The sequence below is a fragment of the Marmota marmota genome, unplaced genomic scaffold (assembly GCF_001458135.2).
Source record: "Marmota marmota marmota unplaced genomic scaffold, marMar, whole genome shotgun sequence".
Lineage (NCBI taxonomy): Eukaryota > Metazoa > Chordata > Mammalia > Rodentia > Sciuridae > Marmota > Marmota marmota.
In genome coordinates, this window is record NW_025999999.1 from 8,816,191 (window position 1) to 8,829,540 (window position 13,350).

Sequence of the window (13,350 nt, forward strand, 5' to 3'; positions counted from 1 at the left end):
GCCTGCCTTGGGGGTGGGGGTATCTGAACCTCTACTCCCGCAGCTGCTGCATGACCCCATGGCGGTCCCTGGAGTGGCAGCCTCCCCCTCAGTTCTCAGGTTCTCACCTCGCCCCGCTCCACCAGGATGTGTGTGTGTGGAAAAGACAAACTCAGCGCTGTGCAGAGTTCCAGGATCCCAGCCACCCGCCTCCCTGGGGTGGTCCACCTTGGTGGTCCTCCCCCACTTAGTGGGATATCCCCCCATTACCCCACCCACCAGCTCCCTGAGAAGCCCCAGCCCCAGCCCAGCACACATGCTCAGGAGAAAGAGGCAGGCCGAAGCCCAAAGTGCTGGGCCTCAGCTCCACAGGCCTGCCTGCTGCTCCCAGCTCAGTCTCCATGGGAGGGAGCTGGGAGGGAGCAATGGAGCTAGGGTGGTACCCTTGGGACACATTCCCACCCAAGCTGAAAAGCAGAGGGTCTGCAGAAGAGGCTCTTGTGATCAACCTATCAATTCCAGCTATTTGATGAGCACCAGCCCCGCGCATACCTGGGGGCCTTGCTTTGGACCACCTGACTGTAGATACAGCATGACAGTGGGGACAGGGGCACACACATCTTTCCTATGCAGTCCTGTCTATTTCAGGAGTCCTGTTGGCTTGGGGAGAGAGCCTGGCTCCTCAGCCACCTGCTTGATACTGTTAGGGCCACCACAAAAGTGATTCCTTCCTTCTGAAGACTGCCCAAACCCAACGGGAGGCAGGTTGCTCTTGGTAGTCCAAGGCCAAGCCTTGGAGGCTGACCCTGTGTAACTGGGCTGCCTTTGGGGCAAAGCTCACAAGGCTGTAGCAGACACCTGGCTGGATGCTGCCATGAACCAGACCAGGACAGGAATGCAGATGAGGGGGGGGGGGTTGGGGACAGAACTCATCCCTGAGCAGAGGTTGAGGACACCCACTTTGCAAAGTCCGCCCGTCTCTCTCATCTTGCCTGGTATGATTCGCTGACTATTTCAGCTGGCTGCAGAATGTCTGGTTAGGACTAGAGTCCTAGCAACTATCTGGCACATAGTAGGTGCTTAATAAAAATTTGTTGAATCTCTCCAGGTAGAACTAAAGTTCCTTCAGGGTCTTAACCCTGTCCACTCCTCTATAACACCCTGAACACAGGAGCTGCACAATTAATCCTCAGTGGCTGATGGGAGGATGGACACTTGTTGATCTTAGTCTTGTGGCTATCATGGGAAAATGAGACTGACCCACTGCCCAGGGCCTTCTTGGTACATGCAGCCCTGACCTCGCCTTTGTCCAGCCTTTGCCTTCTGTGTCTAGCTTATGCTGGGCACAGAGGCTCACGGGAAGACCCCTAGCCTGGCAGAACATCCTAAACATGCTGCTGGCTTGCAGCATCTGCTTCAAAGCCTTTCAAAGAGATTAAAAAGAAATTATCCATAACCAATATGGTCTCGTAGCAAGATGAATGTTGCAGGAAATGGGAGTCTGCGCAGGAACAACTTCCTTGTCTATGACGTCTGCCGGGAGCAGGGCTCAGCGCAACCCCCCACAGTGTTTGCTGGGAGCCCTGGGCTTCTCCTTACCCCATTCCTCCCCTGCTCTGTGTGGGTCTGGACCAATCCCCTGAGCTCGCAGATGCCACGTAAACAGAGCTGTGCATGCGCGGGCGCGCGTGCACACACACACACACACACACACACACCACTGCTTGGGAAATCCCCACATCTGGCTCTCACGTGACTGAGCTATGCCCAGAAGGCCGCAGGACAGGGGAGGACGGAGTTAACCCTTTGGCACCTCAGTGCAGGGGCTCTGGCTGATGCTAAGCTCCACTCCAAGGAGGAGCCTGGAGGAGGCCTGTGCTTAGATGCTCAGATGGTCCTGTTCCTGGTTCATTGCACAAGCAGGGCAAGGTCAGGTCATTTCTCTGGGTCTGCTTGGTCTTCCCCGGGGATGTGAAAAGGCTATTCTTTGTCCTGTCAGTCCTGGTCCACCATCAACCACTGGGGGTTCATCTGGATGGATACCCCTCCCCAAGGGAGGCCACAGTCGGCTATCCAGTAAGTACCTCCTAGTGCCAGGCACCTGGCTGGGCGTGGGGCCACTGTCCTATAATCACAGTCAGGATTCACGCCGTCCTTTCACAGGTGAGGATAAGCATCTCAGGAGACCCTTAGAGGATCCTAACAATAAGGAGGTTGGTGGTGGCTCTTGGGGCATGTTCTTGTTCTTTCCAGCCTAGGTGCTGCAACTCTATGGAGCCAGCACCCCTGAAACACACCACACGGTAGGTACTCCGGGACACACCAGGACACCTATTGCTGCGACTGGCCAGGTGTCTTCTGCACAGTTGCTCCTTCCCTTTGCCCCGCTGGCTCATTTAAAACCTTTGGTGAACCAGCTGCGAGAGGCCTCGAGCTTCCCCAGCAGATCTGTGTGTCTTGCACAAAGACTCCAGATCACTCCACTCCAGCTCTGTGTGGCACTGGTGACACTGTATTAACACCATTGTTGACATGCCCACCACTCCCACCAGAGGAAAAGTCTAATACCAACATTTAATCAGAAACTTGCTTCCTATCCAATCAGCTTTCAAAGGTACCATCCCTGCCCACCCCCAAGGCAGGCTGCCATTAGTGTCCACTGGCCACAGACCTAGAAAAGAGAGCACAGCCCAAGTCTAGGAGAAAGTGGAGATGGGCTCCATACCCATGAGAAGGAGCTGTGCTAGGGGAAGGATCATAAAGAGGCGCCAACTCTATTTCCAAGCCGGGGACCCGACAAGGCCCTGCTGCCCCGGTGCGAGACTCCAGCTCCAACGTGAACTAAATCCATCTTCCTGCCAGATGCTTGGGTCACACTTGGAAACAAGATCCAGAGGGCAAAGCAAAGGCAGTCAGGGAGAGGCATTTTTTTATTTTTCCTTGCAAACTTCTAAGTTTTCCTAAAACTTTGGAAAAAAAAAATTTTTTTTTTTTTTTTGCCTTCACATTTCAAAACTGACCAATTCTAGACAGGCCCTGGGCCGACCAAGTTATTCACGCCACATTTCTGTTTCTAAACAAAGTAACTTTAGATCAGAAAAAGGTGCTACAACAATAAGTAATGCACATTTTCCCCAAATCTTTGTTTTTCCATTGGCTCCATTACTGGAAATGTTGCCCGTTGTCACATGTCTCTGAACCAGAATGCTGAAGGCAGGAACAAGTTGCCTTCTGGCTGGGGGCCGTGGTGGGAAGCATTTCTTTGCTGGACCACAATTTGGGTGTCTCCTCCCCACGGGAACAAAACCTTGTGAGTTTTAAATAAAAGGCAGACGGAGACTCGTCACGGCCTCCTGATGAGGCCAGATGGGAAGGCCCCTCACATGGCCAATCTCCAAATGCTGGCCTGGCATTTCAGGGAGAAGAGGCTTAGAACTCTGTCCTCTATGACAGGTCGCCCATTCCTGCTCCTCCAGTCCACTCCTGACTCAGGAGACACTGAAAGCATTTTCCAAGAGCAGCCCTGTCTGTCCAGTCACAATCCATCTTGGGGACACCAGCACTCCTGCCACCTCGCTGCCTGTCTTCCCTGATCATGGTGATTGGCCCACATCCAGAATGCAACCCTGGCTTGGTTTTGGACTCCTGAGGATCCTGACAAAATACAGATGTCACCCCAGAGATGCTGATTCGGTGGGCCTGGGCAGTGCCTGGGACCTGCATTTCACCGTGCAGGCCTCTGCCCACTCCTTCCCTTCCAGAACAACTTCCTATTTTCCCAGCAGTGATAGGTATGAGTGGGCAGAGAGCGAAGCAAGCAGGACAGAGGGAATCAAGGCTCCGGGCTAGTTGTCTCCTTCCTGGGATTCCAGGATGGGGAAGCACTCCCCTGTCCTGCCTCGCCCTTCCCTGCCCAGGCTCTGTGTCCAAGCCAGTTGGGCAGAGGGGCTGCTGCCTCAGCTGGGTGTCGTGGCACGCGCACACGTGAGCAGCATCACTTTCTCCACCGCATCACTGCCACATGGGCTGGCCACGGAGTTGCCAAACCAATCAGCCTCCTTTCATTTCCAATTAGATGACTTTGAACTCCAGGGTTGACATCAGGCTGAGGACCCAGTGCCATGAAAATAAAAACTGTTTAAAAACACCACCCCGGGTGAGAGGTGCCAGAAGCCCGGGCCTTTACAAGATATGCTTGCTTTGGGGATGGGCTGTCGGAGGGTTCCAGGAAGATCTTGCCCATGTTCATGAAACAGCCTGGGCCTTTCCTGCTGAGGATGGGTGGCCCGGGCAGACAAGGAAGCCCTGGAGATTGCTCTGAAAGGTCCTGCTGCACTCCCTTCAAGGCTTTCTTTCTAGAATTATCTCCTGTCATCCCCTTCCCCAGCAGCCTCTTTACCTCTGCCAGATGAACACTTTTCCTTTCTTCAAACTTCTCAAACTCAGGCTGGGGAGGTGGCGCAGGGGTACAGCACTTGCCTAGCACTTGCCTTCAACCCCAGCACCACTGAAACAAACAAACAAATTCTCCGTCTAGACCCACATCTGTGATCCTGGCAGTCTCTCCCACCGGGGGACCCTGTCCACCCCTGGAGGATCATCCCAATCTCCCGTACCATTTCCAGTCTTCCCCTACCCCTTGTGGATCGTGGTCCTCCTGCCTGGTGTGAGCTGGGGAATCCCAGGCAACGTCCCGCCCTCTCAGGTGTACTCCATGGCACCCACCCAAGAAACACCTAAGTGAAAGGAAGACCTCACGACCCTTACTCCAGGGGAAGGCAGGCTGCTGCTGGCAGCTGGTCCCTATCCATCTCCTCTGTGGCTGGTGAGCAGGGCAGGTCCAGAAGGAGACAGAGAGCTGGTTCTGTCCTGTGCCCTTCTGGACCTCATTTCTTCCCCAAGATGGGCCTCATTTCTTCCCTCCAGGCCTTCTTGCTCTGCGTCACAGTGGCCCTAGATCCAGCAGCTGGTGGGACCAGGTTCTGCCCAGCCTGTACCCCAGGCTAGTAGCAGCCCCCCTCTCATTTGCATCTGTAAGAGGAGGGGGGACTAACTTCTTCAGATAGAGGAACTTTTTATAGTAGCCAGTACTATGGGCTGGTCTTATTCTAAGCAAATCCACTTTATTAAAAGCCAGACCAATAAAAAGAGAGAGAGAGAGAGAGAGAGAGAGAGAGAGAGAGAGAGATATTATGGGGCTATTAGTCATGCCTTGTATAGAGACCCTTTACCCTATTAAGAATTTCCTTGTGACCAATGAGTTCTTTCTAGAAACCTGGCAGAGGAGGTGCTCTCTTGAGGCAGGCCCCTCCCAGTCTAAAGAACTTCCAGTCCTGGACACCAGTGGACCCCCCTGGAATAGGAGGGCTCACACATGAGTGAGTCAGAAGGGCCAGATGTGAACCCTGGGTCTGCCTGGCCAGCTGACCTTGGGCAAGCTCCTTAACCTCCCTTTTCTGGTCTATAAAATGGGGACAAACGAGGCATGGCGGCACACACACTTGTAATCCCAGTGACTCAGGAGGGTGAGGCAGAAGGATCACAAGTTCAAGGGCAGCCTCAGCAACGTATCTGTTGTAACAGTGGCCCACTTTATGCCTAGAATATACATACCCCTTGCTGCTCTGCCACTGAGACTTATTTTTAAAAGGACATGTTCCTTTCTCTTTCTCTCTCTCTGCTCTTCCCTAATCTCCCCCACTCTAATCCCAAGAGAAACAGGATTACTTTTGTTCCCCATCCTAGGCAGATTAACCTGTCCTTAAGTACACACCCACCACAGTAATCCAGACTTTGGGGATGGCACCAGAAGATCTTGGGAATGACTGTCTCCTAAATAAATAAATTACAACTCGACAGAGAACTTGCAGAATGTAGCCTTTGAATCACCTCTTTAAAAGCCCTCTGTTCCCTCTGATGGGCAGAATCATAGCCTCTGGGACAGGAGTCTCCTGTGATTCTCCTTTGCTAGCAAAGCAATAAAACTTTTTCCTTTTTCTTAAAACCATGTTCTTGTCCCCATTCATTGGCAGTGGGGACAAGGGCAGAGATTTTGGTAACAGCAAGGCCCTAAGCAACTTAGTGAGACTCTATCTCAAAATAATAATAATAATATTATTATTATTATTATTATTATTATTATTATTAATGGGCTGGGCATGTGGCTCAGTGGTTAAATGCCCCTGGTTCAGGGCAGTTAGGAGATGAGGTTTGCTCAGCCCTCTCCTGTCTTGAGTTGCTGCTGGAGGGGGCAAGAACCAAAGGTGGAGCTCTGCAGATGGAAGCTAACCTCTCCTGTGCCTAGCCTGCTTAAGGCCCTGTAAAAACCATGTAACCGGGTGAAGGCTTCCTCAGTGCAGGCACTTCATGTTTGTTACTTTCATTTCCAACCTCAAACACATGGCCTGATAAAGTGCTCCCATGACCTCCTTTTTAACAGATAAAAAACCCAGGCACAGGGAAGTTAAGGACTTGCCAAGGTCACACAGCAGGCAGGGATGGGATGTGAAACTAGGCATTCCTGCTTCAGTCTGCATTTTTTTTTTTTTTTTTTTTTTTTTTTTTTGGTTACTGGGGATGGAACTCAGGGGCACTCAACCACTGAGCCACATCTCAAACCCTTTATGTATTTACAGACAGGCTCTCACTGAGTTGCTTAGAGCCTCACTGCTGCAGAGGCTGGCTTTGAACTTGTGATCTGCTGGGATTACAGGCATGCTCCACTGTATCCGGCAAACCCTGTATTCTTAACTTGACAGACCACTCAGCAACGACTGCATGTAAGTTTTGTCTCCTCTGGGGCTCAGAGAATGGAAATAAATGCCTAGTTAAAATTTTTTTTTTAAACATACATTCTCTTCTATAGCACTTTATTTTATTTTGGATGGTGCTGGGGATTGAATGCAGGGCCTGGAGCGTGCTTTAGGCTTTACCATTGAGCCACACTCTCAGCCCCCAGATGAATCTTTTGACTCTCCAGTCTAAAGTACGGTCAACTTCTCCCCTTCTTTCATAACCCATCAACAATAAGACGATAATAAAGCTAACTCAGGGCAGAGTGAGGTTCAAACCCTGCTTGGTTCGACTGATGCCAAAACCTAAACACTCAACCCCAGCAACTCTGCTCCTTCGCAATGAAACAGCGTTAACGCTGATCTCATCACCTCAGCCCAATAACACCATTTAATGACGCTGCCTGGCAGCGGGGCTGAGCTCACTGCTTTTCCAAGGAGAAACATAAAGTAAACAGGACTTCGCGAGGAACATCGGCGCTTGCCTAAGAGAACAGACTTGCAACACTCTTGAGCAACCAACCTCATTTGCATTTAAACGAGCTGGAGCTCCTCACAGCTTCCTTGGTGGGATGGAGCACCTGGCCCTCTGCCTGGCGGCTGTCGCAGGGCCACGCTGATCTGAGAGGCTCATTGGCCACCTGCGCCCCCTTGTGGCCGGTCTCGGAACTCCACACAGCTTCCTGCAAGGCTGTGAGATTGGGGGGTGGGGCACTCCTCTCTTCACAGGTCTGCAGAAGCCCTTTGGACCCGCTCTGGCCTCTCTGGGCTCCTGGATAGCTGCTCAAGTTGGGGAGCACTCATAGATAATAACACTAGGTCCCCCCTGCTGCCTGGCATGGCACAAAACCCTCTACGTGCATTGTCTCACTGAGCTCGGAACGTGAAAGTCCCTGCCAGGTCACTGTTTCTACGGCTATCCGTTTTACAGGTGTGATGGTTAGTGCTAGGTGTCAAGCTGGCCAAGCCACAGTCCCAGGTGTGCTACCACTAATCCAGGTGTTGCTGAGGAAGGTAGTTTTGAAGTTGTGATTAAATCAGTTGACTTTGAGTGGGCTGAGCCAGTAAGGTGAGAGGCCTCCAGGACAGGGCTGAGGCTCCCCTGGGGACATCTCCCTGGGGACAGCAGCTCCAGCTTGCACCTGCACTCCAGCCTGCCCTTTTTCACCCCAGTCCCCAATACAATAAAGGCCTTAAAATCTCTGCCCGGCTGGTTCCACTTCTCCCGCGGAACCCTGACTGACACAACAGAGCAGGTAAGCTCAGAGGTGAAAGAGTCGTCCAGGGTTATGTGACTGGCACACTGGGGACCTGAGAATAGGAACCCAGGCAAGTGGCTCAGATGCCTCCCAACTTCCACGCATCCCATCAGTGAGGTCCACCCAATACCACCGGTCTTACCCTCCGCTGAACTCCTCTGCCATCCCTACTGGTCTCCCCCCTGTTGGTCTCCACTTACCAACCAGAAAAATCATTCTATAATCAAAGTCAGATCACACCAGGTGAGGTGGTGCATTCCAGTAGTCCCAGTGACTCAGGAGGCTGAGGCAGGAGGATTGCAAGTACAAGGTAAGCCCCTGTAACTTAGTGAGACCCTGTCTCAAAATAAAAAGGGCTGGAGAAGTAGCTCAGTGGTAAAGTGCCCCTGGATTCAAACCCCAGTACCAGAAAGAAAGAAGAAGAAAGTCAGATGATCACATTTACCCCTCAATTCAGAACACTTTGGTGGCTCATTTTACTCAGGGAAAGTCAAAATTCCTAAAATGGCCTTCAGCCCTTTCAGTGGGTGCTGCCCATCTCACCCGCCCTTAGTCACATCTCTGTTCTCACCCCTATCACCCTGCCATCCCCGATTCTCCACTCTGGTTACAAGCCCTATGAGCAGCCAGCAGACCCACCCTGGGTCCTTGCACCTGCTGTGCCCCTGGCTAGGTGACTATGTGGCTTCAGAAAAAAAAATTATATATATATATATATATATTTTTTTTAAACTTATTTACTTATTTTTATGCAGTGTTGAGGATCAAACCCAGTGCCTCGCGCATGCTAGGCAAGTGCTCTACCACGGAGCCCCAGCCCCAGCCCCAGCCCCAGATATATCTTTATAACCTCAACACCTCGCAGAGTGCCTGGCAGACAGCTGGCGCTCCATGTGAACTAAAGTATCTGGGCTATCTGGGCTGCACACAAGCCACACTTAGTCCTCCTGGGCCACCTCTTCGCATGTGCTCTCTCTGGATTGTCAAAGTGTGCAGCACTCTGCCCCACATCAAGAAAACTCCTCTTTTGTTCAATGTCCCCAATTTGAGGCAGACTCTTTCCTGACCCCGGCGGGTTCATTCAGGCACACCTTCATTTTTCCGTCGACTCCCCTGTTCAACAAGCCAGTGGCCAGTGCTGGTGAAAGCCCTGCAGCCCAGGTCTTTGCTCTTAAGGTGATAGGTGACAGTAGGCAAGAAAACCCACAAGACAACTGATGGGTGGTCAGTGATATAGAAGGAGGCAGTGACCTGAGACAGCAGCGAGACAGTGGAGGATTGGCGTGGCTTTGCTGAAAGGTGATGATAAAGCAGAAATCCTAAGAAGGGATCAGCCACGTGAAAGATGGAAGAGGAGCGTCCCAGACAGAGGGAACAGGAAGTTCAAGGTGTCACAGAGGAATGAGCTTGATGTGTTTAAGGCACAGAGGGTGACCATGCATCTGAGCAGGATGGACTCAGTGGGGTTTTTGTGTGCGGGGAGAGGATGAGGGCACAAGAGGGTAGAAGCCAGGTTAGGATGGTGGGCAAGGGCCAAATCATAAGGGCAGTCCCTGGGGGAATTCAAGCAGTCAAGTCCATTATTTGGTATGAGCGCCCCCTAGCGGTGATGTGGAGAAGGACAGGAACAGGTAAAGGTGAAAGCAGAGACCAGGTAGGAAGCTGGGGCCTTCTGGAGAAAGAGGGTTAGCATCGGTGGAGGTGGGGAGAAGCTGGTGGCTCTGGAGGTCAAACTGGCAGGTCAGAGAAGCACAGGAGCCCTAGATGATGGACTTGAACAACAGGTGAATGGTAGCAGCTCCTGAGAGGGGGAAGGTACTGGGAGCAAACAGGCTCATGGCAGGGAGGAGCACAGGTGACTGTGGGACCACGCTCGCTGCCTTCCAGTTTTCAAGGGCACATTCCCTCTCCTCCATGAGGCTGCAAGCTGCCAGAGAACTTTCCTCCTCAGTTGAGTCCACCCTGTCTGACCCTTGCTTCAACTAATATCCATAAGTATGCCTAGAACATTGCCTTGCTACCTAGGAAGCTCGCCCAAGGTGCTAGCTGCTATGATTTAATAAGCATCTACTATGTGCTAGGCTCTATGCTTGAGCAGGGCATGGTGGGAGCGTCTGTGGTCCCAGCACTCATGGGGCCAAGGTGGGAAGATAAGCATGACTCTAGGAAGCTTCATTACAGAGCAGGACAGAGCCCTATACATGCACTCAATTCTGTACTTCCCCAGGACTCTGGGCAGTTACCCCCTCTGAACCTCAGGTTTTCATTTGCAAAATGGGAATCCGCCCCCCCCCACCCCCGCCATGTGATATCACTCTGAGCAGCAAGTGAGGAAACATGTAAAGTTCCTAGCACATAGTAGATGCTTATTAAATCATAGCAGATAGCACCTTGGGAGAGCTTCCTAGGTAGCAGGCAATGTTCTAGGCATACTTATGGATATTAATTGATCTGGCCTTCACTATTACCAAGAGGTGAAATTTACCTAGTGTTCTCCAAAGAGACAGAACCAATATCATGGGGACATAGAGAAAAAGAGATTTATTTTAGGAATTGGCTCAAGTGATTATGGAGCGTTGGTGAGTTCAAACACTGAAGGTGGGGTTTGGTAGGTAGGAGCCTGAAAAAGAGCTTCAGTAGAGTTCAAATGTAAGTTGCTGGCAGAATTCCTTGCTGGGGGTGGGAGCAGGGTGTCTTTGTTCTAGTAAGATCTTCAACTGATTGGATAAGACCCACCCACATTAGGGAAGGTAATCTGCTTTACTCAAAATCCACTGATTTAAATGTTAATCTCACCCAGAGACATACTCACAGGATATATCCAGCCTCACAGAACATTGAAAATAAAGCTTGACCAAATATCTGGGGACAATGGTCCATTCAAGTTAGCATGTAAACCACACACACACACACACAAAGTTAACCATCACGAGGTAGGCATAACTGTTATCCTAATTTACAATTGAGAAAACAGGTACAGGAGGGTAAGAAATCTGCACAAGGTCACAGACAAAAGCAGTCAGACTCTCCTGCTTGGCTCCAGCGCTGGCACTTTCTACCACGACACTAAGTGGCCATTATCATAAGCATACCAAATGTAAATTAAATTTCTCCATCCATCCTTTTCCTGGCCTGAAGGCAGAAGGCACAGAAACTGGAGGAGGATTTTCCTGGGGGAGGCAGCTTGGGTGGGGCCCTGGATTGCTTAGGAAGCCACTCAAAAACTAAGCTGCAAGAGCCTGGGGTGTGGAGTAGGGACAGAGGACCTAGCTTTTTCAGGGGGAAACAGGTTCAGAGTGGAAAACGGATTTATCTAAGATGACAGTTGAACCAGGAGTAGGTCCCAGGGCTTCAAAAGGTGATGATGACAATGATGGTGTCTACCTGGTAACTTAGGTAGTTAGTTATGTGCTAGGGACTACTCCTCAGTCCCCCTCCCAGGGCTGAGAATTGAACGCAGGGCCTCACACAGGCTAAGCTAACACTCTGCCAGGGAGCTAAATCCCCAACCCCTGTGCTAGGGGTTATTTCACATTAACTGCTTTAATATTTTGCATGTGACATATATTCTATTATCATCTTTGTTTTAAAGAGAATGAGGAAACTTCAGCACAGAGAGGTTAAGAAATTTGCCTAAGGTCACACACAGGAAGAATTTGAACTCAGGCTCAACCAGTATACTATACCTTTGAGGCCCAGGGCAGGTTTCTTGGGGGGAGGGTGTGTCATGACACTATACAATCTCAGTCTTGTACCTCCCTCTCAGCTCTCCCATCTGGGCCCTGCCTGGAAGTGACAGCTAAGATGAGGCCACAGTCCCTCAGCTCCTCACCCTCCTCTTCATAAGAGGAAATGCCCTTCTGCCCCAGTGGGCGGGCAAACCTGAACCCGAGACGCCCACCTGACAGTCATGGACACACCTCTCCTCACAACCCGATGGGCCCCAAACAGGTACACAAATACACTTGAATACAGATTCCAGCCCCCACCACCAGATCTAGCCCAGCTCACTGGCACACACCCCTAGCCTTCACACCCAGACAAGTAAATGTAGCCCCGGAGCACACAATTATCTGGACGACACATGTCCACCCCCAACACACACATCACTGCACAACTTTCCTCCTCCCAATGAGCAGGTAAGCAAGCACTCGTATGCGCAACACACAGAAACGGTACCCATACTCACAAACACAGCAGTTACATCTATCCCAATTCACATCACAATTGTGTGCTATCATTCAAGGCACTCGAACCTCTTCTTGTACCCAGACCAAGGCACCTGGGCACAAGAGCCGTTGCCGCAAGCTACTGCCTACATTCTCAAGGGCCAGACCCCTCAGATGGCTGTCCAAGGATGCACCATCTCACAAACATGGGCCACACACGGGTAACATAGATTGCTCCAGCCTGTCCCTGCCCCACCCCCAGAACACAGAGCCCTAATTCCTGGGGACCACACCCCACACCCCTGCATTTGCCATTTGGAAGAACAGTCTCGCACACCCCTAGAGAACTCTTGACCCCAGCGGTCAGCGCACAGCACGCAGCGTCCGCCAGTGGACTTGCCCCACCTCGCTCTCCTAGTCTCCGCCCACTTCGCAAACTCCGGGAGGGCCTGGGCACCTGTCAGGCCTGTGCAGAACCGGCTGCCCCCTCCCACGCGTCTCGCCCGCCAACAAGCCAAGCCCCCAGCTTGCAGCAAGGTGAACGCGCTCGCATTTGGGGAAGGGGAAGGTCCACCATACAGGCGCTAAAAACTCAAGTCACTCAAGGATGACCCCTTTCCAGTCCTTCTCAGGGGAAAAAGGCCCGTCTTTATTAACCCTTCCATCACCGCCGCACCACGGGAAGCAGCTGGCCACCGCAGCCCGGGGGAAGGGGGAGGGATCTGCCTGCCATCGCTGTGGGGGCTTGGACCCGTCACGAGACAACCCCACACTCCCCATGCATCCACCTCCGCTCCCACCCGGGAGCCCAGGGGACCCGGTGGGAGAGATCTCAGGGGGCAAGGGCTAAGGAGGGGGCACCTGGAATATCCCTGGCTTCTCAGGACCAAAGCGCCAGCGGGCAAGGACAACCCCCCAGAAAGTCCTCCGCAGGATCAGACGGGCACATGCAAGGGGCAGAGAGGTTGGAGAGAAAAACGCCCGGAGGCTCCCTTACCTGATTTCCTCTTGGAACTGCCATAATCTCTGAAAAAGAAGCAACAACAGACAGACATGGTTAGGGTCGGGCGGGGGGGCCGCAGGGCTGCGGGTCTCAGGCTGCCGGGGCACCCACGAGCGGGCTGCGGTCGGTCCCGGCGCCTCTGCTCATGT

General features: G+C 52.0%; 1 protein-coding gene across 4 annotated transcripts in view; it reads right to left on the minus strand.

The window, feature by feature from the left end:
* Positions 1 to 13,350, minus strand: part of Sh3pxd2a (SH3 and PX domains 2A) — a 215,097-nt gene that overhangs the window by 69,579 nt on the left and 132,168 nt on the right. For 3 of the 4 annotated variants that reach the window (XM_048807272.1, XM_015494748.2, XM_015494747.2), the window contains exon 6: positions 13,196 to 13,224. In XM_048807272.1, the coding sequence (XP_048663229.1) occupies positions 13,196 to 13,224 (29 nt within the window). Of the gene's footprint in view, positions 1 to 13,195; positions 13,269 to 13,350 lie in introns of those variants that run through there. The other variant, XM_048807274.1, reaches the window with a different exon arrangement.